Source organism: Prunus dulcis, chromosome 7, assembly GCF_902201215.1.
Source record: "Prunus dulcis chromosome 7, ALMONDv2, whole genome shotgun sequence".
NCBI lineage: Eukaryota > Viridiplantae > Streptophyta > Magnoliopsida > Rosales > Rosaceae > Prunus > Prunus dulcis.
The window spans coordinates 14,815,769-14,841,330 of NC_047656.1; the positions used below are offsets into that span (position 1 = coordinate 14,815,769).

The window sequence follows — 25,562 nt, forward strand, 5'->3', positions numbered from 1 at the left end:
AGGGCAAGTGAAAATAAATGCATGGAGCGTGCCATCTTTGATCTTATTACGTGTATGGTTGTGTGTGAAGGAAGAGATGGAGCTTTTTGGGATGCAAATGGGTATAACCTTGCAAGGATTTTATAAAGAGTTTGCGGAATGGATTAAATTAAGAGCTAGGATCCATAAAAAGGATTTGTTGCTATTTAGCTAATGAACTTGTGGCTTCACAGTTGAGGGGGGAGAGAGTGGCTTTTTCTTCTTTTTTTTCTGTGATGAAAAGAGAGTGGCTATTTAGCTAATAAACTTGCAATGCTTTTCGACAGGAAAAAAAAAAAAGAAAAAAAACCTTTAAACGAGCGCTTCAATCAAAGATTAAAGGTACTTAGATTAAGAACTCAAACAGGGCCTTAGTGATTCGTATTGCCAGTCTCTTGCGCAAAAGCGATCACCCTCTCCATTCACTCAAAACGATTCAAGCAGCAGAGACTAATCTCTGATGTCGGTAGGTTGAAGCTTGCATTACATTTCCCACATTTGCGTTTAGGGTTTTACATATACAAATGGAATTGATTTCTGTTTGAAATGGCTGTGCAGATCTTCGAGTACAATGGGAGTGCCCTGATCGCAATGGTGGGCAAGAACTGCTTCGCCATTGCAAGCGATCGAAGGCTCGGTGTTCAGCTCCAGACAATCGCCACCGATTTCCAGAGAATTCATAGAGTTCACGATGGGCTCTTTATCGGCCTCTCTGGTCTCGCCACCGATGCTTAGACCCTACCCTGTATGTATAGGCCCCTCTCACTTTGTTTAATAGAAAGACATTAACTTTTGGGTTGATGATGAAGGTTTCAGAGGCTTTTGTTTCGGCACAAGCTGTACCAGCTTCGTAAAGACAGAGACATAAAGCCTGAGACTTTTGCGTCTCTGCTATTCTTTATGAGAAAAGGTTTGAAATATTCTTGAGCAATTTGATAATGAGGTGCTATTGAATATGTTAGCTTAATCCGAATGTTGAGGTCTGTACAATCATGCCTTTTTGTGATTTAGGTTTGGTCCATACTTCTGTGTTCTGTCTGTCAGCCTGTAATTGCTGGATTGGGAGATAAAGGTTAGCCATTCTTCTGCACTATGGATTCAACTGGAGCCAAGTAGGTTTGTTTTTTCTTTTCCCTTTCTTTTCCGACTTTTTCGCATTTTTAGAGCTGCTGGGATGGGATGCTAAGGACTTCAAACAAATTTCTTCAACTTTCCTAAGTAGAATGCATATGCATGTTTACTCGTATTTTGATTTTATATGTTTGTGTGCATCTATCATTTCATATTGGTATTATTTGTCTTCTGTGTATGCAGGGAACTAGCCAAGATTTTGTTGTTGCTGGCACTGCATCAGAGTCCCTTTACGGTGCTTGTGAGGCAATGTTCAAGTCTGAGATGGTTTGTTGCTTTGTTCTTTCCACTGGGCAGTCAAGATTTGTTATTTGATCTGCTTACATTTTTTCGTATTTGAGATTTTCATTTGAATACACTTTAGATGTTATGGAAAATCATATAATTAACATTCGAGAACTTGAATCCATGCTGTCACTGGCCATGACTTTTTAAGTCTTTGTTATTATCACACTACTGATAGTAGCAGAGAAAGGGTCTACAGAAAAGAAGTCAAGAAAAAACAAGCTGAGGGATCTCCTAAGTTTTACCTTCTTGGTCCTATATTGTCAGCAGCCAAGTGCTTCTTGAACTAGACATATATGGAGATAAACAATTGGCTTCCTTGCCAGATGTGCTTGAATAATAATTCGCAGGATTTTTTGGCACTTAACTCGTGGTAGAATTTATTACGCGCTAATTAGTTAGACGTAATTGGGTTGGTGATTGCTGCTTTTACTTCTAATTCTAAATTTGGTACTCCTGTTTATTTTCTTACTATTTGCAGGAACTGTAATAAGAGTATATTTTCTAATTATTTCACCAGGGAACCAGAGGAATTCTTTGAGATTGTTTCTCAAGCATTGCTATCATCAGATGATCAAGATTGTCTGAGTGGGTGGGGAGGCCATGTCTATGTAGTGTCAGCCTTTTCTTACTCCCTACTTTTTTTCTTCTAAGCAATATCACTAACTGTGTTATAACTTATCCATAAAAATAGGTAATGTACAGTGGAGCTGTTCCTCTTGGATGAGATTTTAATTTTCTTCCAATTTTAATTTTTTTTCTCATTCATACTTGGAATTAGGCAGGGCCTAATATTCTAATTTCATTGCTTCCATCGTCTAAGCTGCCAAAGATAGCGACTAGGCTTTCTTCATAATATTTCACCCTCATTTTATGCTGGAGGTTATTACCACCATTTAAAATGCGCATTCACATTGCCGCAGAAACACCAACTGAAGTGAAGAAGAGGATCTTGAAGGGCAGAATGGATTGACCTAGCTTCCGGCATTTACCCAACCCTTCTAAATTTCGTTCAGGCTGCTGCATTTTCTCCTCTCATGTATATTTATGCAGCTTTGACTTGAATGGGCAGCCATAAGCCTTCTTGGTGACCAAAGGTCCCCTTGTTATGTGGTGGCTAAAGTTTAGTGTAATTTAATCAAGAAGACACAGAGTTGGATAATCTGATTTTTACTACACCATTTTGTTTTTTTTGTTATGAAAAGACATAACAACCCAAATTTATTTGTTTATGTTTTAAGCTTTGCGTCAGCTCAGCTAGTCTTTCTTTCTTCCTCTAGATATTGTGCAGCACTACTTGATGAATTATGTCCTGTTAACTCAAAAAAAGCAAGAACCAGCTTTAGAATACAGCCACAAAGGGTTCCAAAAAGAATATATATAAATAAAAAAAAGCACCGCACAAAAACGAAAAAATAAAGTGAAGAAACAACAACCACAACAAGGAGTCAGATGAGGCTTCAGAACTTGTCCTGCTGCAACCAGCTATTTGCAGAAGTTGAAAAGCAAAAACAAGAAATTGAAGAAGAAAGTTCGTACCTGCACTCATTTCTATCTTCCACACCAAACAGAGCCACTGTGGATTGTACCTTCTTTGTAGTGTAGTTAGAGGTCACGTGAGAAGCCGACACAGTTCAATCAATAACAAGTGAACTGCCCACTTGACTTAACTGAAAACACACACAAAAATTATGATATTAATAATAACACCTGTTTGGATGAAATTATTGTATTGGTATTACACCTCCGTTTGGATGAAGGAAATGACGGAATTTTTTAAATCTCCATCATTTAAAGTCTTGGGAATTAATAACTTCGGTATTTGAATTTATGTATGTCAGATTTTGTAAATAACATAAATTACAGTAAAAATGAATTCTTACTCAATTGGAATTGCAAAATGACGACTCTTTTGGTAGAAATTAAACTCGAGAATCTCGATTTCCAATTTCCATTATTTTTCCCATGCGTCATTTAATAAGTTTCATGTTTAAGTTGTCAAACAATGGAAATATCAATTTCTTCTCTTTGATTCTCAACTTTTAGCTAAATCCCGAGTTATTTTCCTTCATAGAAAACGGAGGGTTGTAGAATTTATTAAGCTATACCCTCAATAATTAGATCCTAATTAATTGTAGACGTGTTATAACTTTCATGGTCTTTGTGTAACACAACTCGGTGTTGAAATACACTTTATTGAATAAAAAGAATGAGATTTCGATATTTAGTTTGTTTATTTATGATCTCGTAATGAAGTGGGGTTATTGTGTTGTTAATAATTAACATATTCTCGAATAATAAAAACAATCGATAGTTCATGTGAACTTTTTAAATAGTATTTCTCTTTCTAATATTAAAAGCATGTCTAAATTTAAATATCCATTACTAAAAAAATAGCGAGTTAGTTAGATCATGCGTTGGCATCACTACATGAATATATGAGTTTTCTCAAATTAAAAGGAAACATATAATATAAATGCTAATTAGCATCCCATCTGTCGTATGCAGGATCCTTGTATAAATCGTGGTTAATTGTACACAACCCAATTTTCCGATTTCCTTCCCAAAAAAAGAGAGACGTACATCGTTTAAACCCAAAAAGGCCCCAGAAAAAAAACAAAATAAAATAAAAATAAAAAAAACCAACCAATATTTCAGAACAAAAGAGAGGTCAAAGGGAGAGGAAGACTAAAAAAAGGGTGGCATTTTAAATAATAAAAAAAAGAAGAAAATTCATGAATCCAAATAGACCCACTTGAAATTCTTGATTTTAATCAACGATTGAAGGGTCGACCAAAGAAAAACACACCGCAAATTGGCATCCATCACCTTCACCCATCCAATCTTGGAAACAAAAAAATAAAAATAAAAAAACAGAAAAAAATAAAAAAGGAAGAAAAAAACAGAGAGAAAAAAGAAAAAGATCTGCAAAATTCGAAAACCCAGTCAGATAAGATTGGCAGAGGGACCTCAAAAACCAAAAGGAAATAGTAATAAATAAATTTGTTTTTGGGTTATCTGTGAAGAGAGTAAAAGAAGCAAGCGTGCCACGTTACGAAAAACAGCCTATAGAAGCGCGCTTCCCAGACCCCCAAAAACCCCGAGTCTCTCTAAAATACCAAATTTTTTCTTTTTTTATTTCTTTTTCCTTTTTTAATTCATAAAAGCTCACATATACACACAAAAACTTAGAACAAGGGAAGCCCCAAAACCAAAACTTCCCCCGAACCCACAACCCAGTAGTCTCAGTCGGTCTTCTTTTCCAACCATAATCAAAAGAAAACCAGACCACTTCTTTGTAATTGTACCCCACCCCACACGTCTTTGTTTCTCTAATCTCCTTCTCATCTCTCCATAATTCCCTACCATTAAACTACCCATCTATCTATCTTTTGTATTTTCTTTCTTTTTTTCGGTTTTTTAGGCCACGGGGACCTGCACATCTATTATCACTATAGCCAAGATTTGCCAGATTGAGAGAGATAGAATAGGTTGTAGCTACCGAAATATCGAAACCCATTATTAAAAAAAAGGGCACAACACCAAAAGGTTCCAACTTGAAAACCCATCACACACATAACCCACAAATTTTTTTCACCCAATCTCACAACCCAATTGGGAAAAAGGTGATCTTCGAGCAAAACTCCCCCTTCTTTAAAGGTAAGGTACATTACTCTGCCACTCCTCGCATGTATCTAATCTCTTATCTTCTCTAGTCTCTCTGTAATTTTGGCTGAGGCATGCCATGCCCATCTATGTATGTCACATTTTTTTTTCTTTGTTTCTTTCTTTTCTCTTGCTGTCAATTTTTGCTGACTTATTCTAGCTCACCACCCCAACCCAAGCGAGCCCAAACCCTCTTCTTCTACAATATTTTGACACCACCTTTTTAAACACAAACATGGTAGGAAAATAAAGGCACGAACTTGAACCTTCTTCTTCTTCGAATGTACTTTTTAATTGGTTCTTTTTTTTTTTGGTTTTTTCTTTAAAGAGCATGTATATGTTATGTTTGGTACATCATTTTGGTTTCATTTTTGATCTGTGCCCACTTGTGCATGTTCCCGATCCGTACATGGGACTGTCTGTTGCGGATTTATCTAGGGTTTTTCATCATAATGTTACCAATTAATGGTAAAGTCTATGGCTTTAACCAATTTTAAGTACTGGGTTTAGTGAATTAGGGTTTGTTCTTGAGATATGGGTCAATTTCACATGCTGAGCTCGTTGGTTGTAATTAAAGTGTGATGCAGCTTCTTTCTGATTGTGTTAGGCAAGTTTATGGGCAGTGTTTTGCAGTTTGATTTTGGGTGAGATTATTTTGGAGAAACTATGGTACTATAGATGTACAGAGATGTAAGGAACCGGGGTTCATTGGTTGTTGATTTTACGTCACATAGTTTTCTATGCAGATTGTTGTGTATTACCGCTTCTGACTTGAGGAGCACCATTGTAATGCCTTTTAGTTATATTATATCGGTTACCAATTTTTAGTATCTGTTTTGATGTGTATATTTCTAGAAGTAAAAGGTTTTATGTATATTTAATGCAAAGATTGAATCTTTTTCTTGCAAACTTCATTTTAATTATAATAAATGGATATCTGAACGCAGTTTTCTTTTTGTACCCCAAGAATATAATTCTGCTGGAAAATATATTTTTTAGACACTGGAGCTTTTTGGATGGGTAATTCTGTTACGATTGTAGAATCATATATTTATTGTGAAAATTTCCTTTCTTTATCTTTTAATCTTAAAGAAGAAGAATATAATACTATGCCATTTTACTAGATATAACAATTAAGTAACTTTTTTTTTGTTTTTGTGAAATTAAGAACATGCGATAAGATAGAAAGAAATGCAAAAAAGAAAAAAAAAGAAAAAAAAAGAGAAGAATTTGCTAGTTTCTGGAGATTGCATGCTAGTTGAATGAATTATTATCAAATAAAAAATGAATGCAGGATATGACATCAAACTTAGTTTCCTAATGGAATGTCATATCATATCAAGATACAGTTAAGTTCAGTTCATTGATTCAACTTTATTCGGTCTTCTATACATGGATTGATATATCTGAAAGTTCATGTAATTTCTTTTTAAAACTATATCCTTGAGCCTAAATGGATTAAGCTAGACAGTTGTCTAATATGTGGTTCAAATTGATTGTGAGCTATGTTTTTTCGCAGTTTTTGCCTAATATGCGGTTCAAATTGATATGTGGTTCTTTTGCAGTTATAGCATTTGTCATCTAGATGGAAAATCTAATTTTCGTTATTCTGCCCCTCTACCTCATGCCTCTGCTTAATTTTTTGGTTGATCTCGGTTACATGATTGCTGTCTTTCTTTAAATGCTATCCTGATATGTAACTATTCATTATGTTATATGGTCAGTCCAAGTGAGGCCATTGTAGTTTCTCAGCATTGTCTTAGAGGTTTTTCCTCTGATCATATTTGTAGACTTACATATACACATGTATGCACGCTCATTATGGCTGATGCAGCGTTTTATTTTTCATCAGTTCATAAGAAGTATATTTAAGGTTTTTTGTTTTGAGAGTTGGTATGTTATAGAATACATTCACTTGACTCTTCATCAACTGGACCTTTGTTTGAACAGAGAGGTGGGTGGGCAAATAATCAGTGATAACTATTGCATCAGATGGCACCACTATTTTTAGTGTAAGATCATGGAAGTGCTCCCTTGCTCCAGCGTTCAGTGTGTTGGACAATCTGATTGCCCTCAACATAGTTCAGCAACAACTTCTGTCTATGATGGAGAATCCAACTGCCTTGAACATGAGAAGCAAGTGCATGTGGCAGATGGCAGAGTAGATGACTTATTACCAAATGTGGAAGGGCCTCAACTAGTAAGACAAGGTCAAGTTCAAGAGGCAGTTGATGAATTGCATACTTCAGAAGGATGTCAAAATGGAGCTTCATGTCTTGATAGTCAAGCGGAGGGCCAAAAGTCGTCCAGTATATCACATGATTTTGACGATGATGACATAAATGAACAGAATTACTGCACAGAACCTTGTCTAACCTCTGACAATGGTCATCTGATTGTAGATAGCAGGGAAAATGAATTGCCAAACAACAGAAGGGAAGGAGAGTTGTATCTTTCAGAGTCTACATGGCTAGAAAGTGATGAATCTGTGGCATTGTGGGTCAAGGTAACTTTTATTTCTTTCACGTTCAAATCTTTACTTTGTTATCACAACTTAAACATTTTCTTATGCAATTTCTAGTGTCTGTTGCATATCAATTTGGTTAGCCTCATTGTCTTTACCCATAAGCTTACAGGTTCTAGGATGCCCCCAACTGGCTGTTTGTGCTTTTCCTTCTTTTCCCCCTTAATGTTCAAATATAACATTATTGCAGGCGGTTTAGATACTTAAATGTGGTAAAGTGGAAGGTCCTGGGTTCAAAACTCTTTTTCTGCGATCTTCCGGTGTTGTGCTCTCTAGAATGTTGGGAATAAAAATTAATTGTTGGCCTTCATCCTAACAATTTGAGCAATTGGGTTGGGAGACTTAAATAAATTAAATTTCTTTTTAGGTTGTATACATGTATACAAATTGAGGATTTATAGATCCTGATACCCCTTCCCCAATTTTCTTTAACCAAAATAAAAAGAACGAAACTGGTGGAATAAATTAACATCTGCTGATTTTATTTTATTTTGGTACTTCTCTGTTTTTCCAAGTATAGTGGAGAGGGAAGTGGCAGACAGGAATTCGATGTGCGCGAGCTGACTGCCCCTTATCAACTTTGAGAGCAAAACCAACTCATGACAGGAAAAAATATTTTGTGATATTTTTTCCACACACAAGGAATTATTCTTGGGCAGACACGCTACTTGTTCGTTCGATCAATGAATATCCACATCCTATTGCATATAAAACACATAAAGTTGGACTAAAATTGGTAAAAGATTTGACTGTAGCACGTCGGTTTATTATGCAAAAGTTGGCTGTTGGAATGCTGAATGTTGTTGACCAATTTCATACTGAGGTATGTGATTTTGATATGAGATTCTCATACTCTCTCTCAAGCTTTCTTTTTCTCCAATTGGAGCACACAATTTACTGTCTTTAGTATCCTCTTCTGCTTGAATGTCATTTTATTAAAGATATGTCAAACTTGTGTAGGCTTTGATAGAGACTGCCCGTGATGTGGCCGTCTGGAAGGAGTTTGCAATGGAGGCTTCTCGCTGTAATGGCTATTCTGATCTTGGAAATATGCTTCGGAAGCTGCAAAGTGTAAACTGCTATATCTATTTATTCTTGAATTGTCAAAATAGGGACGGAAACTGTTTCTTTTCTTATTTTAAATATGAACCAAGGCATTGTCATTATTTAGTGTTTTGCATAGATTGTAGAATTGTTGTGTTCTTCCCATGTTAGACGAGCATGATTTCAACCAATCTAATTATATTAAACTAAAACTTGGAACTCCTTTTTTTTTTTTCCTAATATTTTGTTCCGAAATAAATAAGTAATTTCCTTTACAATTTTCTTTTCTTCTGATTAGTTATTAAGTAATGCCATTGCTGTTTCCTTTGCAGATGATATCACAGAGCTACATAAATTCTGACTGGCAAGAAAAGTCGTATCACCTTTGGGTGCAACAGTGTCAGAATGCGTCTAGTGCTGCAACTGTTGAAGTACTGAAGGAGGTACATGTTACAATTTGGATGCTCGTTTATAAGCTATGTTCACTGGTTGTGCTGTGGTATAATAAGTTGTCATGCATCAGATAGCCATAGTTTCATGAAAGAACGGGTTATATGTGATTTCTTTAAACCTTATATATATGCCATATTGTTTCCTTGCATGCTGTATTTTGGTATAGAGTATTTATAACGTGGTAGTAATTCATTTCCTTTAAACCAGTAGGATTCATTGTAATGGAGTTGAAGCTGCTTCATTCTTCTTGCTTTAGTTATCTTTCTTTAGTTATTTTTCTTTTGAAATAATTTTTAGTCATTTGCTCAAACTTTCGGTTGCTTTACTTTCTGGTTTAGGAATTGGTTGAGTCTATTCTCTGGAATGAAGTTCAGTCTCTCCAGAATGCACCATTGCAGCCTACATTGGGTTCTGAGTGGAAAACTTGGAAGCATGAAGTTATGAAATGGTTTTCAACCTCTCATCCCATATCCAATGGTGCAGACTTTCAACAGCAGAGTAGTGATGGTCCCTTGGCCACAAGTCTCCAAACTGGCAGGAAAAGGCCCAAGCTTGAAGTTCGTCGTGCGGAGGCACATGCTTCCCAGGTGGAATCCAGGGGTTCAGATGAGGCTATAGCTATTGAAATTGACTCTGAATTCTTTAATAATCGAGACACTGCAAATGCTGCTACATTAGCATCAGAGCCTTACAAAGAAGAAGATATGAAAGATATAGCTCCACAGACAGACACACCTAGTGGTGTTGCTCATAAATGGGATGAAGTCGTTGTTGAAGCTGGAAATTCTGAGTTCAACCGAACCAAAGATGTGGAATTTACACCAGTCAATGAAGTAGCTGCTGTAAAATCTTCTGATCCTGGAAGTAAAAATCGACAGTGCATTGCTTATATTGAATCCAAGGGAAGGCAATGCGTGAGGTGGGCAAATGATGGTGATGTTTACTGTTGTGTGCATTTGTCCTCTCGTTTCATGGGCAACTCTACGAAAGCAGAAGGGTCTCACTCTAGTGATACACCAATGTGTGAAGGAACAACTGTCCTTGGAACTAGATGTAAGCATCGATCTTTATATGGCTCGTCATTTTGTAAGAAGCATAGACCAAAAGATGATATGAAAACCATCTTAAGTTTTCCAGAGAATGCACTTAAGAGAAAGTATGAGGAAACCATTCCAAGTTTAGAGACCATAAACTGCAGAGAGATAGTATTGGTCGGAGATGTTGAGAGTCCTCTACAAGTGGATCCTGTATCAGTCATGGCTGGTGATGCCTCCTATGAAAGAACGAGCTTATTTGAGAAGTCTGAGTCTCCTGCCAAAGCTTGTAATAGCTCAGGAGAGCTGCGTTGCATAGGCTCTTGTTTGCATGATAACAGCAACCCTTGTCTGGAAAGTCCAAAGAGGCATTCATTATATTGTGAAAAGCACCTCCCAAGTTGGCTCAAACGTGCAAGAAATGGTAAGAGTAGGATAATATCAAAAGAAGTGTTTATAGATCTTTTGAAGGATTGTCACTCACAGGAGCAAAAGTTTCAGTTGCATCAAGCATGTGAGCTCTTTTACAAGCTCTTTAAAAGTATACTGTCTTTAAGAAATCCTGTTCCTAAGGATGTTCAATTTCAGTGGGCCCTATCTGAAGCTTCTAAAAATTTTGGTGTTGGGGAAATATTCACAAAGTTGGTTTGCAGTGAGAAGGAGAGACTCAAAAGAATTTGGGGATTCAATACTGATGAAGATACAGGTGCTTTGTCCTCTGTCATGGAAGAACAAGCTCTGCTGCCATGGGCTGTGGATGACAACCATGACAGTGAAAAAGCCATTAAGTGCAAAGTTTGTTCCCAAGAGTTTGTGGACGATCAAGCACTTGGAACTCACTGGATGGACAATCATAAAAAGGAAGCACAATGGCTGTTTAGAGGTTATGCATGTGCCATCTGCCTGGATTCTTTTACTAATAAGAAAGTATTGGAAGCTCATGTTCAGGAGAGACACCGCGTACAATTTGTTGAACAATGCATGCTTCTCCAGTGTATTCCTTGTAGAAGCCATTTTGGGAACACAGAGCAGTTATGGTTGCATGTGCTTGCGGTTCATACTGATGATTTCAGGCTCTCTGAAGCTTCTCAACCTATTCTGTCTGCTGGTGATGATTCTCCAAGGAAGCTTGAGTTGTGCAATTCAGCTTCTGTGGAGAATAACTCTGAGAATTTAAGTGGTTCCCGAAAGTTTGTTTGCAGGTTTTGTGGGTTGAAGTTTGATTTACTTCCCGATCTTGGTCGTCACCATCAAGCTGCTCACATGGGGCCAAGTTTAGTCAGTTCTCGGCCTTCAAAGAGGGGGATACGGTATTATGCTTATAGGTTAAAATCTGGGAGACTTAGCCGTCCTAGATTAAAAAAAAGTTTGGCAGCAGCATCATATAGGATCAGGAATAGAGCAAATGCTACTATGAAGAAGCGAATTCAAGCTTCGAAGGCACTTGGCGCAGGAGGAATAAATATACAGCGTCATGCAACTGAGGGAGCAAGTCTTTGTAGATTAGCGGAATCGCATTGTTCAGCAGTAGCCAGAATTTTGTTTTCTGAGATGCAGAAAACAAAACGCAGGCCCAGCAACCTAGACATTTTATCTGTTGCTCGCTCTGCTTGCTGCAAGATCAGTCTTAAGGCCTTTCTGGAGGGAAAATATGGAGTATTGCCAGAACATTTGTATCTGAAGGCAGCCAAGCTTTGCAGTGAGCATAATATTCAGGTAGGTTGGCATCAAGATGGCTTTATTTGCCCTAAAGGATGCAATGCTTTCAAGGAATGCTTGCTGTCTCCCTTGATGCCTCTTCCAATTGGTATTGTTGGGCACAAAGTTCCACCTTCATCAGATCCTCTTGACGATAAGTGGGAGATGGATGAAAGCCACTATATTATTGATGCCCATCACTTGAGCCAAATTTCCTTCCAAAAGGCTCTTGTCTTGTGTAATGATGTAAGCTTTGGACAGGAATTGGTTCCAGTGGTCTGTGTAGCAGATGAAGGTCACTTGGATTCTTATAATGCTCTTGCACATAGTTCTAATGACCAAAATGCTGGGCATTCCATGCCTTGGGAGAGCTTTACCTATATCATGAAGCCATTGGTTCATCAATCCCTTGGACTTGATACAGAGGTATCTTTCTTTTGGCTATTTCAATGTTTGGTCTAATATCATCTTATCACTGACCTTGATATCAGTATTGCATGTATAGCACATGTTTAATATGCATCACTCTCGCCTGACTACCATAAATTGTAAAGAAGGTGCAAATTGTGGTTTCCTACCTCATAGATTTTGGAATTTTATTTTATTTTAATTCTATTCCTTTAGCTGTTATATCTCCATATTTCTTTGTCTCTTCTCTCTCTCTCTCTCTCTCTCTCTCACACACACACACACACACACACACACACACATGCGCACACACACACACACACACCCACTAACACACACAGACATTATCATGAAACATTGATCATGACCCTAAAAGGGTTTAAATGAATGGATTCAACACATTATTGATTTTGCATATTCTTCCTCCGTTTTTTAGTTTACTTTTAATATATATATATTTTTTCCTTCTTCCTTTTCATTGCAGAGTGTGCAATTGGGGTGTGTATGCCCACATTCTACATGCTGTCCAGAAACGTGTGATCATGTGTACCTTTTTGATAATGACTATGATGATGCAAAAGACATCTTTGGGAAACCCATGCGTGGCAGGTTCCCATATGATGGGAAGGGTCGAATTATCTTGGAGGTAATGCTAATCAAAATCTAACATTAATCACCAATCCCATCTCTCTTATTTTGGATTTTTCTCTTGAAGTTGTCTTTGATCACAAATGATGGTTATGCTCTTCACTGTTGGAAGTCTTGAACTTTTATTTCATTTTGTAGATGGTTAATGGTTTGTTTTCTGGATTGATACTGTTATTTCTACTCTGTCAAGCAATATATGTCCTGTTGTTGATCCTGTCACAGACAGGCACATAGAAATGCATTACTTTGATCTGACTGTATAGATCATTTATATATATATATATATATATATATATATCTTATCCCTCTCAGTCTATATTCATGTATACATAGAACCTGGTACATGTTCTTGGGAGTCGGGGAGATAGTGGCATTGAGCTGTCCCACAAAGAGATGCAAGTCTTTATCTAAGAAGCAAGAAGGGCTCCATTAATATGCTTGAATTGCACATAATTTTCTTTCTCCTGTTTCTAGTTGGTAAGGACCATAAGGTTGATTTGTTGCTTTTTTTTTTTCTCATGAAACTCTGCAGGAAGGGTACCTCGTTTATGAATGCAATCAGATGTGCAGCTGTAATAGAACCTGTCCTAATAGGGTTTTGCAGAATGGAGTAAGAGTGAAATTGGAAGTCTTCAAAACAGAGAAAAAGGTAGTTTTTTTTTTCCCCTACAGATAGAAATGATAGATAAAAGGCAAATTTTAATATTTGATTGTTTTCAAGTGTTGTATTGACTTTACTACAAAATTGCAGGGGTGGGCAGTCAGGGCAGGTGAAGCAATCCTGCGTGGCACGTTTGTTTGTGAGTACATTGGTGAAGTTCTGGATGAGCTTGAGGCAAATAATAGGCGCAACAGGTTTCAGTTTTGCTATGATAGATGCAGGTCGTTCTGACTTTATTTGAGTTTTCATGCTATATTTTAAGTTTCCCCTTATGAATTATCAGGTATGGAAAAGACGGTTGCAGCTATTTATATGAAGTTGATGCTCATATTAATGATATGAGCAGATTGGTAGAAGGACAAGTCAATTATGTAATTGACTCCACTAACTACGGAAATGTTTCGAGATTCATCAATCATAGGTAATGTAAGACTTAGTGATTTATTTATTTTAAATCCTTTCCCGTGAAGGAGGTCTTTTAAGTTACTTTGCAATTTATGCAATTTTGTAATGCAATGAATCAAATGGCAGGCTGAGTTCTATCCCAATTACTACCAATTCTTTAAGTTGTTCATACTACTTTAGTAAAAGAATCCCATGGAAGAAAGCGTTAGCAAAACAACTTTATGTTCCTTAATTCGGGAGGCCAAGCTCAACTAGACTCGGCCCAAGATCAGTTTGGGTACTGAGTTCAGGTTCAAATAGACTCAACCCAAGCTCAAATTTCCACTTGGGTTTGAGTTGAGCTTGTTTAGGGTTGAACTTCAATCTTTATAGGAACTTGAGAGACCCATGAGGTCGGGGAGCTTTCCTCCCTCCTCTCTGTGATCAAGAATACCCCTCTCACATTCTAGACCTGAGTTCTGACGGAAGAATTTAGCCACTTGCGTCCTCAGGTGTTCCTGTATTTCTTTGTTTGTTGTGAGTTTCTGCTTCTTGGGTGACACAGGTTCTGTGAAGATTCTGTGTGTTAGCATTGTTTTTTGTGGGGTGATTTGGATGTGAAGGAACAGCATAAACTCTCAGGGTAAGGTTGGGGAGTTTGGCTGGGCTAGGGGATAGAGTTGGGTCTGGGCTTCAGTTTATTCTACATTCAGTGATTGCCATTTCTTTCTTTTAAACTTGGATTGCAAAGTTCTGGGGTTAAAGAACGAGGCCCACCTTGTGTCTCATATGCTCTTACTTTGAGACTGTACCTTCTGTTTATTTGCCCCAATGTGCTAGTTCAGGAAACATTATGTTCCCTTGACAGAACACTGGAAAATTTTGTGTCTGGCTAAGTGGTGGATGAAACTTTGTTGACTTGATTCTGATTTCTGTGCTGTTTTTATTTATTAGGCTTGTTTGAGTATCTTGTGATCTACTCCTGAAATATATGTTATTCTTTTGTAGCTGCTCGCCTAATCTTGTGAATCACCAAGTTCTTGTGGAAAGCATGGATAGTCAGCGTGCACATATTGGTCTCTATGCAAATCGAGATGTAAGCACTTTCTCTTTTCTTCTCCTTGCTTGATCTTCTTTGTGCATGAGACATGAGATGTGGGATTGGAAATTAAGTTCCTAAGATAATTTACGCTGTTGAAATGATTAGAAAGTTATTACATGGTTTGTTGCTTAGTTATCCTTACTAGTGATCCACTCATCGGCCAAGACATATTGGAAGTTCATCCTTCGCTGTTTTTTGATATATTTGTGGCAATTGACGATGGCACTGTGCAACTAAGCATGGTGTGCTTACAGTGAACAATGCTATTCTTGATATCTCATTCTACCATATATGAGCAGATAGCTTTGGGGGAAGAACTAACATATGACTATCGGTATAAACTGCTTCCTGGAGAAGGATATCCATGCCATTGTGGAGCTTCCACATGCCGGGGCCGGCTTTATTAAACCTTGAATGAACACTGTACTCTTGCTCACACTTCAATAATGGGAAGGCAGATTGTTAAGTGAAAATACTCTCTGCATTGGTCAATGGTGAGTTCTCAGTCATGGCCATTTAAGATCCAACTGTTTGATTACATAATGAGGATCTTGGATCTTGCTGGAAAGCCAAGTCATGAAGTGGCACAAGGGTTTGTTCAGCTCTGAATCCGTGGCAAGACTCTGTATGTTTTGTTCCTCAGGTAGATTGTACCTATGCCTTTTTAGTGTTTTTCGAAGAATCGAGGATGAAAAGTTTCAAAATTTTTCTTTTAGTTTTAAATTTGTTGATCCAGTAGCCACTTGGGATTAGCAAACTGTAGATGGTTTTTTTGCTGGTAGTAGTTCTTAGGCCGTGTAGTGTGATGGAATGCTTAAATAGCCAATCTTATATGTCTTCTTATTTTTTGAAAGTATGGTTTTTCGTTGTTCAAGGATCCCAGCATCGTCCATTATACATGCTCCCAATGGGCTGATATAAGAATATGAGCTGATAAATTTTGAAATTTTGAAAGTAATTCCTTTAGAATGATTAGAAAATTATATATAATTACAGCAGCGACTTTTCTCTTGTAAGCACAAAAAAACTTGTAAGCATTGCTAATCCAATTTCCAATGAAGAAAACACAGATAATGTGCCAAATTGTGCTTTTAGGCTTTGATTTGATACAAGGATTAGCAACCTCTCTTAAAACAGTGACTTCTGATACAACAAACAGATAAAATCATGGCAGACTTGTTCTTTTGTACAATGCCGGACAAGATCACAATCAAAGATTCCATTTTGTTTCAGGCTTCATGCGTTATTCTGATGTATCAGATTCAGAACTTCAGTTCTCCTTTTTGGACCACAAAGAAGACAAAGGGAAGCCCATAACTGAACCCAACCAAGATTGCCATTCCTGTTAAATTACAAATTTCACCGGTCATTAGCTTATCATTAAAAACAATTAATAGTCACATTTAAAACTTAAAGTCAAAGACAACTCTTTTTATTTCTTTTTTAATATAAGTAATAGTCTAAACTACGAGAAGATGAGGTTTTTTAGGCATACGCTATCAAGGTGTCATGAGATTCAAACCTAAGATCACTTATTTGTAAGTCGATGCCCTTTTTCACTAGGCTAGAATCTCATTAGCGAAGCACAACACTTTTAAGTAGAATGAACAATTTGATGGAAATTCCTAATAATAAAGAGAAAAATGAAGCAGGTAAAGTTGGCTCACCATATTCAACATATCTTGGAAATTTGCTTTGCTGTTTATGTGGGGGAGCTTCTAATGAAGATGCTGTCAACTGCAAAATCATGGAGATTATAACCAACCCACTTCCTATTTTCTCCCTAATAACTCTCTCACTTAAATCCAGGGACCAGAACCCAGACACACCATCCACCAAGGTGCTTTCAGCTATGACCCTGATAAACAAAAATATCCCAAGCCATAGTGCCCCCTCAGCAACATGCTTAATTGCTTTGGATGAAATAGCCCAATTCACCAGATTAACAACACAAGCACCACCATAGAGAGAGAACCAGAAGTACCAATCTAAAAAAAGAAAGAAAGAAAGAAATTGAGAAATTAAGTTTGCTTGGATTTTTATAAACAGTGCAATAAGAAAAGGGCAGCAAGATTACAGTACCAGAGTCATCTAACTGCACTGATGCAGAGTAAGCAAACAGTGATGCCATAAGTAGAGAACACAAAGTGTTCAGCTTGATGGGTGTAGCCATTTTTTCTTTTTCTTCTTCAGTTTTTGTGTTCTTTCAGATCTTCAAAGGAAGATAATTACTTGCTGGTTTTCAGACATAGCTAGGATCATTGAACTAATAACAGTCAACGCCTTCAATAAGTTCATATTTCCTCCTTTTAATATTTTAAATGTTATTCATCTAATTTTACCTCTGCTGTTATGATTCATGTGATCATTCGTTAATTTATTGATTGTCAAAATGGTTTTAACTATTTATTATGAAATAATTTTCTGGTCCAGTTTCTAAGATATAATTGTAATTCTGTTATCATCATCAGCATATTAACTTGTTAGGTATTATTAGGTGAGACTCTCATCTTTTCTTCTCCTAAACATAGCTTACCTGCTGGCTTCTTCAATTTAGTCAATTTACAGTAAGACTGATCAAACCTACCACATGAGAAGCAATTCCATGGTGGGCCCAGCTTACAGCAAAGCCATCTTCCATGGAATTTCTTTTTGGTACAATTGTATGATGAAAACGTGCTCTCTTTCTTTCCATTCTTGCTGCCATCATTTCTCATCTCCATTATTGCATGTTACAAGTCACAACAGTTGACACAGTCTCTAGCCTTTTCCTTTTCATCAAGCACAAAACCTAAAGGAAATAAAAGGGTCAAAATTAAGTCAAAAAGATTTTCAATACTATGTAGATATTCCTTGCCAATTCTTTCTTATGTGAAATTTTGCCACTTGATCTATATCCTCTCTTTGTCAAAAGCAAATAGCAACAAACATAAAAGCAAAGAACAAAAGCAAACTAGCTACATTCTTATGGAACATAAAGAAAAAAAGGTACATTACCATGGGGCACATTTGAATTATGGTCCTTCATTAATATCCATAAATGCATACAAAATCAATGGGTTTTTCTTCAAGAATAAAAGTTGGCTTTTGTTTACAAAAGGCAAATCAAACCATAGATTTGGTAACAGATTATAATTGTAAGTATGCAATTTATGCATGCATTAATATATGGTCCTGTTATGTGATGGCAACGTGGAATATTGAATTTGACTCCAGAATCTGATTTTGTAAGCAACCTATATTATATATTATAAGTTCGTATAAAAAAATATATATAGTCCCATTCTATGAATATTTTTTTCAACAATTCAAATTATATTTTTTTTTTTAAAATATAGATTCATAGATCATCCTGGCAAAAAGTTAGACAAATCGAAAACCGTTTCGACATCCAATTGTGTCCTACAAAATCAATGAAAATGGTGCTTCAAGAAAGCACTAAAATTTCAATAACTCAATTGAGTGGTTAAATGATATCGGATTTAAGTGATTTTTTGTATATATGATATTTGAATGATTAGCTAAAAAATAGACGGTTTGGAATGAATTAGCAAAATAAAATGCGAAGTGAGCCCTACAAGAATGTCCCTTAAATAAGTTATTTGAAGAATCCCTCAATAGAATATATATATATATATATATATATATTTCCGAACATTATTACTATGCGGTGCAGACACATTTATTTTTACTATCCATTTATGCTTTCTTTCATATTCATAATAGTATCTATACAATAATAAGGTTCGGACCTTTGCATAAGAGAAGAAATGTATATATTATAAGCTCAAGCTCTTATACAATTGTTTGAATTATTGCCATGTATAAATAAACCTTGTGTATTTGTGTTGGAATTCTCTTTCTGGAATTAATAACTTGGGTTTCCGAGGTTTCACAAATCAATATTTGATTAATATATGCATAGGTCATGTGGGGCAGTTCAACTCCATCAACTCAAAACCCCATTGTGATACACAATCTCTTTTTATTGATTTTATTCTTTCTTCCTTTATTCTTTTTCTTTTTTTGTGGAAAAATGTGTAATATATTTGTATATAATTTTCAATAAATGTTGAGCTATGAGTTTAAAATAAAATACTTTTCAAATCTATGAATTTTTTTGTTGTTGTTGTTTTGTTATCTTTAAGATCAACAAACCTTGTGACGCTTGACAAAATATAATTGGTAGATTGGACGCATCCATCATTTTCATTCCGCCAAACTTTATCCACCACGGCCACCTGTAACCTCAGCCATCCAATTTCACAAAAATGTCTTTCTTTCACCTCTGGTCCCAAAACTCAATTTCGCGACATAGCAAGACCCACTTCAGAGGTAGCGATGCTCCTGATAAGACATAAGATTAGTGTTTGGATTCCGACTCGTTAAAAACTTTAATATGTTCAATATAAGACTTCATTTGAGTATAACGATAAATACTATTAATCACATGAATTAATTAATACAGAACTTGAGGTGTAATGATATCGATTAAATAAATATATAAATGCTTTGATTTAAACATATCCAATCATTATTGGCGGCTGCGGCTCAGCGTCGGATCTTCACCTGCATTTCGGCGTCGGATCTCCACCACCATCTTTTTTGTAATTTCTTTATGTTTAGAATAAGTTGCAGAGACTCTTTGAGTTCTCTGTGTAGTTTTCACATCTCATTTTGTGAGAGTTTTTCATCTCTCCTTTGTGAGAGCTTTTCATCTCTCCTTGGTGAGAGTTTTATTTGTATTGTTATGGCTTGGTTTTTTCAAGCTTTATCTCTTTTTTATTATTCTAAGTTTGCAATCTTAGTTGGGATGCCTATGCCAGAGTTTCTTCGATCTTGCCTGATCGTTGGTGGAGACATATCTGATTTTCTTAATTTTTTTGATATTAGACCCCTCCGTTATTGTAATGGCTCTTTTGTGGCAAGTTTGTATTGGCCCTTTGTGATTAGTGACTTTTTTAGCTGAATTATGAATGCAATCATAGAATTTCTCAAAAAAAAAAAAAAACATATACAAAATAAAAAACAATAACTTTTATTAAAGTTACCTAAGAATCTTTTACAAAATAGTCTGAACTACTGTCAGATTGTCAATGCACATTCAATCATTTAACATAACAGACTAGAAATTGCCATATTTTTTATGTATCCATATTTTTTAAAAGCCTTGAAAATCTAGCAACGTTCCAACAACGCCAGCACAAGGAACACAATAAAGAACACAGAAAAAGTTCCGGCCAAAGAAAGAGAACAGAGAAAAAGAACCCAAAAAATAATAGAAAACTGAGGAGAGACAAGTGTAAGGCGTGCCTGCTTGAGTCTGTTTGATACTGTGAAAGTGTTTTCCAGATAGAGTAGAGAGAGAATATTTTGCAGAGGCAAACGACATGTAAATTCTGAAGCCAACATACAGATAATCATCATCAAAAGCATAGGACCATTTTTTTTCCTCGATCAAGTAGCATAGGAGCATAGGTAGACAGAAACTGGTGAAGTAGAAAAACACAACCCGTAAGCCATCAATCTCTGTAGTTTTCCACTTTTTCTTTTTGTTTTTCTTTCTATTTTTCACCTTCTTTTTGGGTCATGTGGGCTTTCTTTGCTTTACTAATTAAAGGGTCACTAACACTAATGATTCTTCCCTGCAAGTCTCTGTTCACTGGTTCCCTTGATGCCTGACACCGAGAGCTCACATTCAATCATTTTAGGGGCACTCGTGGGCTTAAAAAATAAGAGATTGGAGATAAATATTCAGAGGCCTCTCAGATTACCCAGTTCTTGGTGAGTCTTTTTGCTGTTTTGTGTTTTAAGGTTCATGCAATTGGGCACAAAAAGGACCTAACTATTTTTTGTTAATTTGTGGTTTCTGTGGGTTTTTGTCTTGGAGTTGATCTGTGATTTCTATGCTTTTGAACGCCCTTTGTGCCTATACAAATATAAGTTGTTCAGTTCAGTCTCTTTAAAACTGTGTTATTCACCTGTCTGCAATTCTTCTTACAAAGATTACATCTTTTCCTATTTTCAGTGAAATTGCTAGCTGGGTTGGTGCTTTGAGTATCACATTCCTTCAATTTTCACTAAATTGAAAGTCTTGTTGTGGAGTAAGTGAATTCTCAGTTTAGGGTTCTTAGGATCAACCTCAAAATCACACCTTTGCGCCTTTCATGCTTATGAGTTTATATTGTTATCAGTCTCTTTTGAAGCGGTAAAGGGTTTTGGTTCCAAAGCATTGTATTGGGATCCACAGCAATGCGCTAACTGCAATTTCTGTAAATTCTTGTGAAATATGGCTGAAATTAGACTTACAAGGGTAGAACAAGGCCAAACCAAGATTAGAAATGTCCCAATTGCCGTGACACCAGAAGGTTTCTGGTGTTGCCCTTCTCCTGTTGTGTTTCAAAAGACCCTCAAAGCTCAAAATTCCCTACACAAACCCAAGCCCTCATCACCACCACCACCACCCAAGACAACAGCTCAGAGGAAACAAACACCACTTAGTGAAAAAAAGCTAGCGTTTACCCCATCGAGATCAGGGAGTATTAATGATGGTCAACGAGCATTTGGTCCTGAGGCGCCTGATGCACCCACGGTGAGTGCTTCTCTGGTTCCCGAGAGAGTCCCGAGGCCCAAAGTTGAAAATTTGCCAAGGAAAGTTGCAATTGAGTTTGGTGAACCTGGAACTAGTGATATGAAGGTGGTTCTACTTGGAAAACAAGGATTTTGTGTGAAGTTGAGCGTTCACAAGAATGTTCTAGTGGAGCATAGCAACTTTTTCGCTGATAAGCTTTCTGAACAACAGTCTGGTTCATCCTGTCTTGAAATCGAAGAATGTGATGATGTTGAAATATATGTTGAAACCGTTGGATTGATGTATTGCAAAGACATGAGGCAACGGCTGATGAAACAGAGTGTCTCTCGTGTACTCCGTATTCTGAAGGTAATCAGCATAACTGTGTAATGTATGAGTTATCTCATATCGCGGATTGCAATTATGCTGTTTTTGTTGTTGATTATGCTTTAATGCCAAAACTATGAATCAATTAATTTAGTATTTCTTCAACTGCTGTTTCAGTATTATGATATATTTTGCATTTGTTATACTTTTCATGCTTTTATGAGTATTAGAGTAGTTCAGACATTACACTTTTAGAGCCTCTAGCCTTTGAATGGAATGGCCAAATCCCTCCTGTTTTGGACATACATTTGTTACAAATTCTCGTGTTGGTTAGGTTGTTCATTGTATAGTATGTATGCGACTGACTTGTAGTTGATATAAGCTACAATAGTGTAGCTTATTGTTTAACGATTGTAAAAGACTTTCTCTCATGTTATTGTGCTTCCACATTATTTGATTCATTTATTTATAGTGATGCACTTTTTTGTGTTATTATTTATTATTATTATTATTATTATTATTATTATTATTTGGGTTCAATTTGGCATGCTAGTAGCTATTCTCTTTATGTAAATATCCTTATGACTCACAAATAGACTGAAAAAAAGTAGGAAAGAATATGGAGATACACTTATTAGATTTTAAGGTTTGGAACATCTTTACTACTGTCCCATTTTTCATTAATCTCATTGATAGGGGTTGAACTCCTCAATGTTTAGGAGTGTGCATTATGCTCAATTTCAAGTCATTTTGGCCAATGTCCCGTATCAATATGCAGTGTATTTTAAGTTCTCTTCTCTTATGCTGATGTAGATTGATCCTGACCATCAGATTTAATTGAATGGTTATGATGACCTGAAATGCGGTTTGAATGCAGATAAGTAGAATCCCATAGATATAGTCATTGAATAGGATTTCTATTTCTTGTCGGCCTACCTATATTTTCTTTTTCATCTTGGCCCCTGTTATACATCTATAGTTCATAAATTGATCTTAGATATATCAAATCTTAACCTGAATCTGGGTGGCACCTTTTTTCAGATTGCAGAACTTCTTGCCTTCAACTCGTGCATGCAGTCATGTTTAGAATACTTGGAAGCAGTCCCATGGGTTGGGGATGAAGAAGAAGAAAAAGTAGTCTCATCAGTCTTGCGACTCCAGAGTGAGGGTATTGGGGTCACTCCAGTATTGAAACGAGTCTCCTCTGACATTTCTAAACCCCCTAAGGACACACTTTCCCACATAATTGAACTTGTTCTCGCAAGCAATGAGGAGAGAGGCAGGCGTGAAATGAAATCCGTTGTGCTGAAGCTCCTTAAGGAGAACAACAGTGCCTCAAGCTCTACAGGTTCAGCTGATGTCTGCCATGAAACACTGTATAACTCATGCAGATGCTGTTTGAACTTGCTTTTGTCCCTGTTCAAGCAGGCTACAGAACCAGAGTGTGCTGATAAACCCGTCGACAACAAAGAACCTGTGGTGAAGCAAATAGCTTTGGCTTCTGATAACCTCTCATGGTTGCTTGAGATTTTGGCTGACAAACAAGCAGCAGACGAATTTGGAGTAATGTGGGCTAGCCAGCAAGAATTGGCATCCTTGCATACAAAGCTGCCTATTGTGTCTCGTTACCATGTTAGCTGTATTACGGCAAGGCTGTTTGTTGGCATTGGTAGAGGGGAGCTGCTGCCATGTAAGGATACCCGCCAACTGTTGTTACAAACCTGGTTACAGCCATTGATCAATGACTACAATTGGCTGCAACATGGGTGCCGGTCATTTGACCGGAAGGTTGTGGAAGAAGGAATTGGTAGGACAATCCTCACTCTGCCTCTAGAGGACCAGCAAAGTATTTTGCTTTCTTGGTTGGGCAGTTTTCTGAAGGCTGGTGATAGCTGCCCAAATCTTCAGAGGGCCTTTGAAGTTTGGTGGCGGAGAACTTTCGTCAGACCCTATGTGGAAGGGCAAGGCAGTTCACTTCAGTCAGATAGCTCAATGACATCATAGTAGATCTTAAGAGTAAAGAGTTACAATAACCAGTGAGAGAAATGTTTGTATCTAAATTTAGCGGTGTTTTGTTCCATAGTATGTGGGAGAACAGAGGCTTGAAAGATTTCTCATTTTCTTAAGGCTAACGTGACAGATTTCTGTGAAGTCAAAAGAGTGAACTGATGAACTTCAGAGAAATTTCCATGCTTTTAAGTGATGTAAGAAACTGCTTTTGTATTTGATGATGTGATGTGGGTTGGTTGTTTCTTGTGGAAATTCTTGAAAAGGAGAGTTGATTGAACTTGTTGCCTCATGTGAGCCTACTAGCTTCAGAGTGGATCAGCCAAAAGCTCTTTGCCCCTCATGATGTTCATGTAATATAATGTTCACCAAAGGCTTTAGTTTTTCTATAATTTTAAAATCTGGTGAATTTTATTTAGTACATCGTATGATCAACTCACCTTTTCTACATTTCAGCTTTTATGTCATTAATTTTATGATAGTTTCTTAGTACTTGGATATTTATTTGTTTTGTAAAAAATTGGTAAATGTAATATGCTCTATACTTCACATGACATGGATTGGATTGAATCTCAAACTCTACAAATCCAGCGAAATTCTATAGTGAGAGTGCCATTTATATGGACTATTTATGTGGACATTCATATTAGTCACTGGATCATTAAATTTAAATGAAGTTACTATTCAGATAAATTATGTGGCTAAAATGAAGATCCACATTCATAGAACGACTCCTACAATCCAATCACCACTGAGTTCTGCTAAAATTAAATGGTTTCAAATCGATGAACACTATACTATTACTTTCAATTCAACCAAGATGTGTAACACCTCAACTTGTTCCAAGATGTTGTATGGAACTTATAAGTGGGCTTGGGAGTGTTCTATAATATTCTGGAACAGGTCCATAGATTGCTCTAGCTCAAATTGGCATTCTGAGCTAGATATATAGGCCTGGTTGAGAAGCCTAGTTAGTCCCAAATATCAGCCCATGCCAATGATTGCCCCATTTTCCACCCATAGGCAAGAGTCCACTAATTTAACCTGGCTTGCATGAGGAGTTCTTGTGTGTCTGCCGAACACAGCAACACACTCAAAGGGATAAGACCAGCGTAGGGTCGGTTTTGAACAAAATCAGGGGGTTTCGTTACTTTGTGTGTGTAAATTATATGGGTGACATGGCAGTCAGACTCAAGAATTTCTCTTGTATGAAATGAGCAAAGTTCCATATTTAGATTGCATTAAATTGCTCAATTATAAATTGGCCATTAGAAGTTAGAATTACTTTTTGGCTTGGTGTAACGCAAATAGTTCTTACATGCATGTGTCAAGCTTTAATGCATAGGTTTATGGTTTAGATATTGTTTCTTGTCATTATGGTTCAGGTGCACATGCAGTTATAGGATGTGCACGTTCTGTTTGTCCTTGAGGGTTGTGAATATCTCTCACTCGGCCCCCTCTAATTGTGTAATTGATCTTGCCCCACCTCACGCGTGCTACTATGATAGTCCTTTGGCTAGCAAACTTGGTCACAAATAAGTCACAATTTAGTGCTAAAATGTTTTAGGCTTTTTCTTTTTCACATTCAAGAGAAAGCGAGA

The 25,562-nt window shown here is 36.8% G+C and overlaps 3 protein-coding genes and 1 long non-coding RNA gene across 9 annotated transcripts; 3 read left to right on the forward strand and 1 right to left on the reverse strand.

The window, feature by feature from the left end:
* Positions 1-225: 225 nt before the first annotated feature.
* On the forward strand, positions 226-2,610 carry LOC117634477. The gene is made up of 5 exons (XR_004586782.1): positions 226-484; positions 577-928; positions 1,030-1,134; positions 1,333-1,416; positions 1,955-2,610. It is a non-coding gene; the product is annotated as an uncharacterized LOC117634477 (long non-coding RNA).
* Positions 2,611-4,570: 1,960 nt separating this feature from the next.
* Positions 4,571-16,002, forward strand: LOC117633750 (histone-lysine N-methyltransferase SUVR5). 6 transcript variants are annotated; one of them, XM_034367493.1, is made up of 12 exons: positions 4,571-5,099; positions 7,051-7,606; positions 8,145-8,447; positions 8,585-8,695; positions 9,001-9,111; positions 9,460-12,279; positions 12,746-12,907; positions 13,442-13,558; positions 13,661-13,764; positions 13,854-13,991; positions 14,963-15,050; positions 15,356-16,002. In XM_034367493.1, the coding sequence occupies exons 2-12, from the start codon at positions 7,121-7,123 to the stop codon at positions 15,461-15,463; spliced, it is 4,548 nt and encodes a 1,515-aa protein (XP_034223384.1). In that variant the 5' UTR covers positions 4,571-5,099; positions 7,051-7,120; the 3' UTR covers positions 15,464-16,002. The 6 variants fall into 6 exon arrangements, with proteins under 6 accessions (XP_034223384.1, XP_034223381.1, XP_034223382.1 ...); XM_034367490.1 differs by having other exon boundaries at positions 4,625-5,094; XM_034367491.1 differs by lacking the exon at positions 4,571-5,099 and adding an exon at positions 5,118-5,191.
* A 128-nt stretch (positions 16,003-16,130) lies between these two features.
* Positions 16,131-17,305, reverse strand: LOC117633751. Its single transcript, XM_034367496.1, has 3 exons — positions 17,139-17,305; positions 16,724-17,044; positions 16,131-16,398 (listed from the first exon to the last, which is right to left on the reverse strand). The coding sequence occupies exons 1-3, from the start codon at positions 17,227-17,229 to the stop codon at positions 16,319-16,321; spliced, it is 492 nt and encodes a 163-aa protein (XP_034223387.1). The 5' UTR covers positions 17,230-17,305; the 3' UTR covers positions 16,131-16,318.
* Positions 17,306-20,224: 2,919 nt separating this feature from the next.
* Positions 20,225-24,353, forward strand: LOC117634210 (BTB/POZ domain-containing protein At3g50780). The gene is made up of 5 exons (XM_034368183.1): positions 20,225-20,570; positions 20,709-20,840; positions 21,085-21,160; positions 21,251-21,996; positions 22,996-24,353. Exons 4-5 carry the CDS (start codon positions 21,346-21,348, stop codon positions 23,956-23,958), a joined length of 1,614 nt encoding a protein of 537 aa, XP_034224074.1. The 5' UTR covers positions 20,225-20,570; positions 20,709-20,840; positions 21,085-21,160; positions 21,251-21,345; the 3' UTR covers positions 23,959-24,353.
* The last annotated feature ends 1,209 nt before the right edge of the window (positions 24,354-25,562 follow it).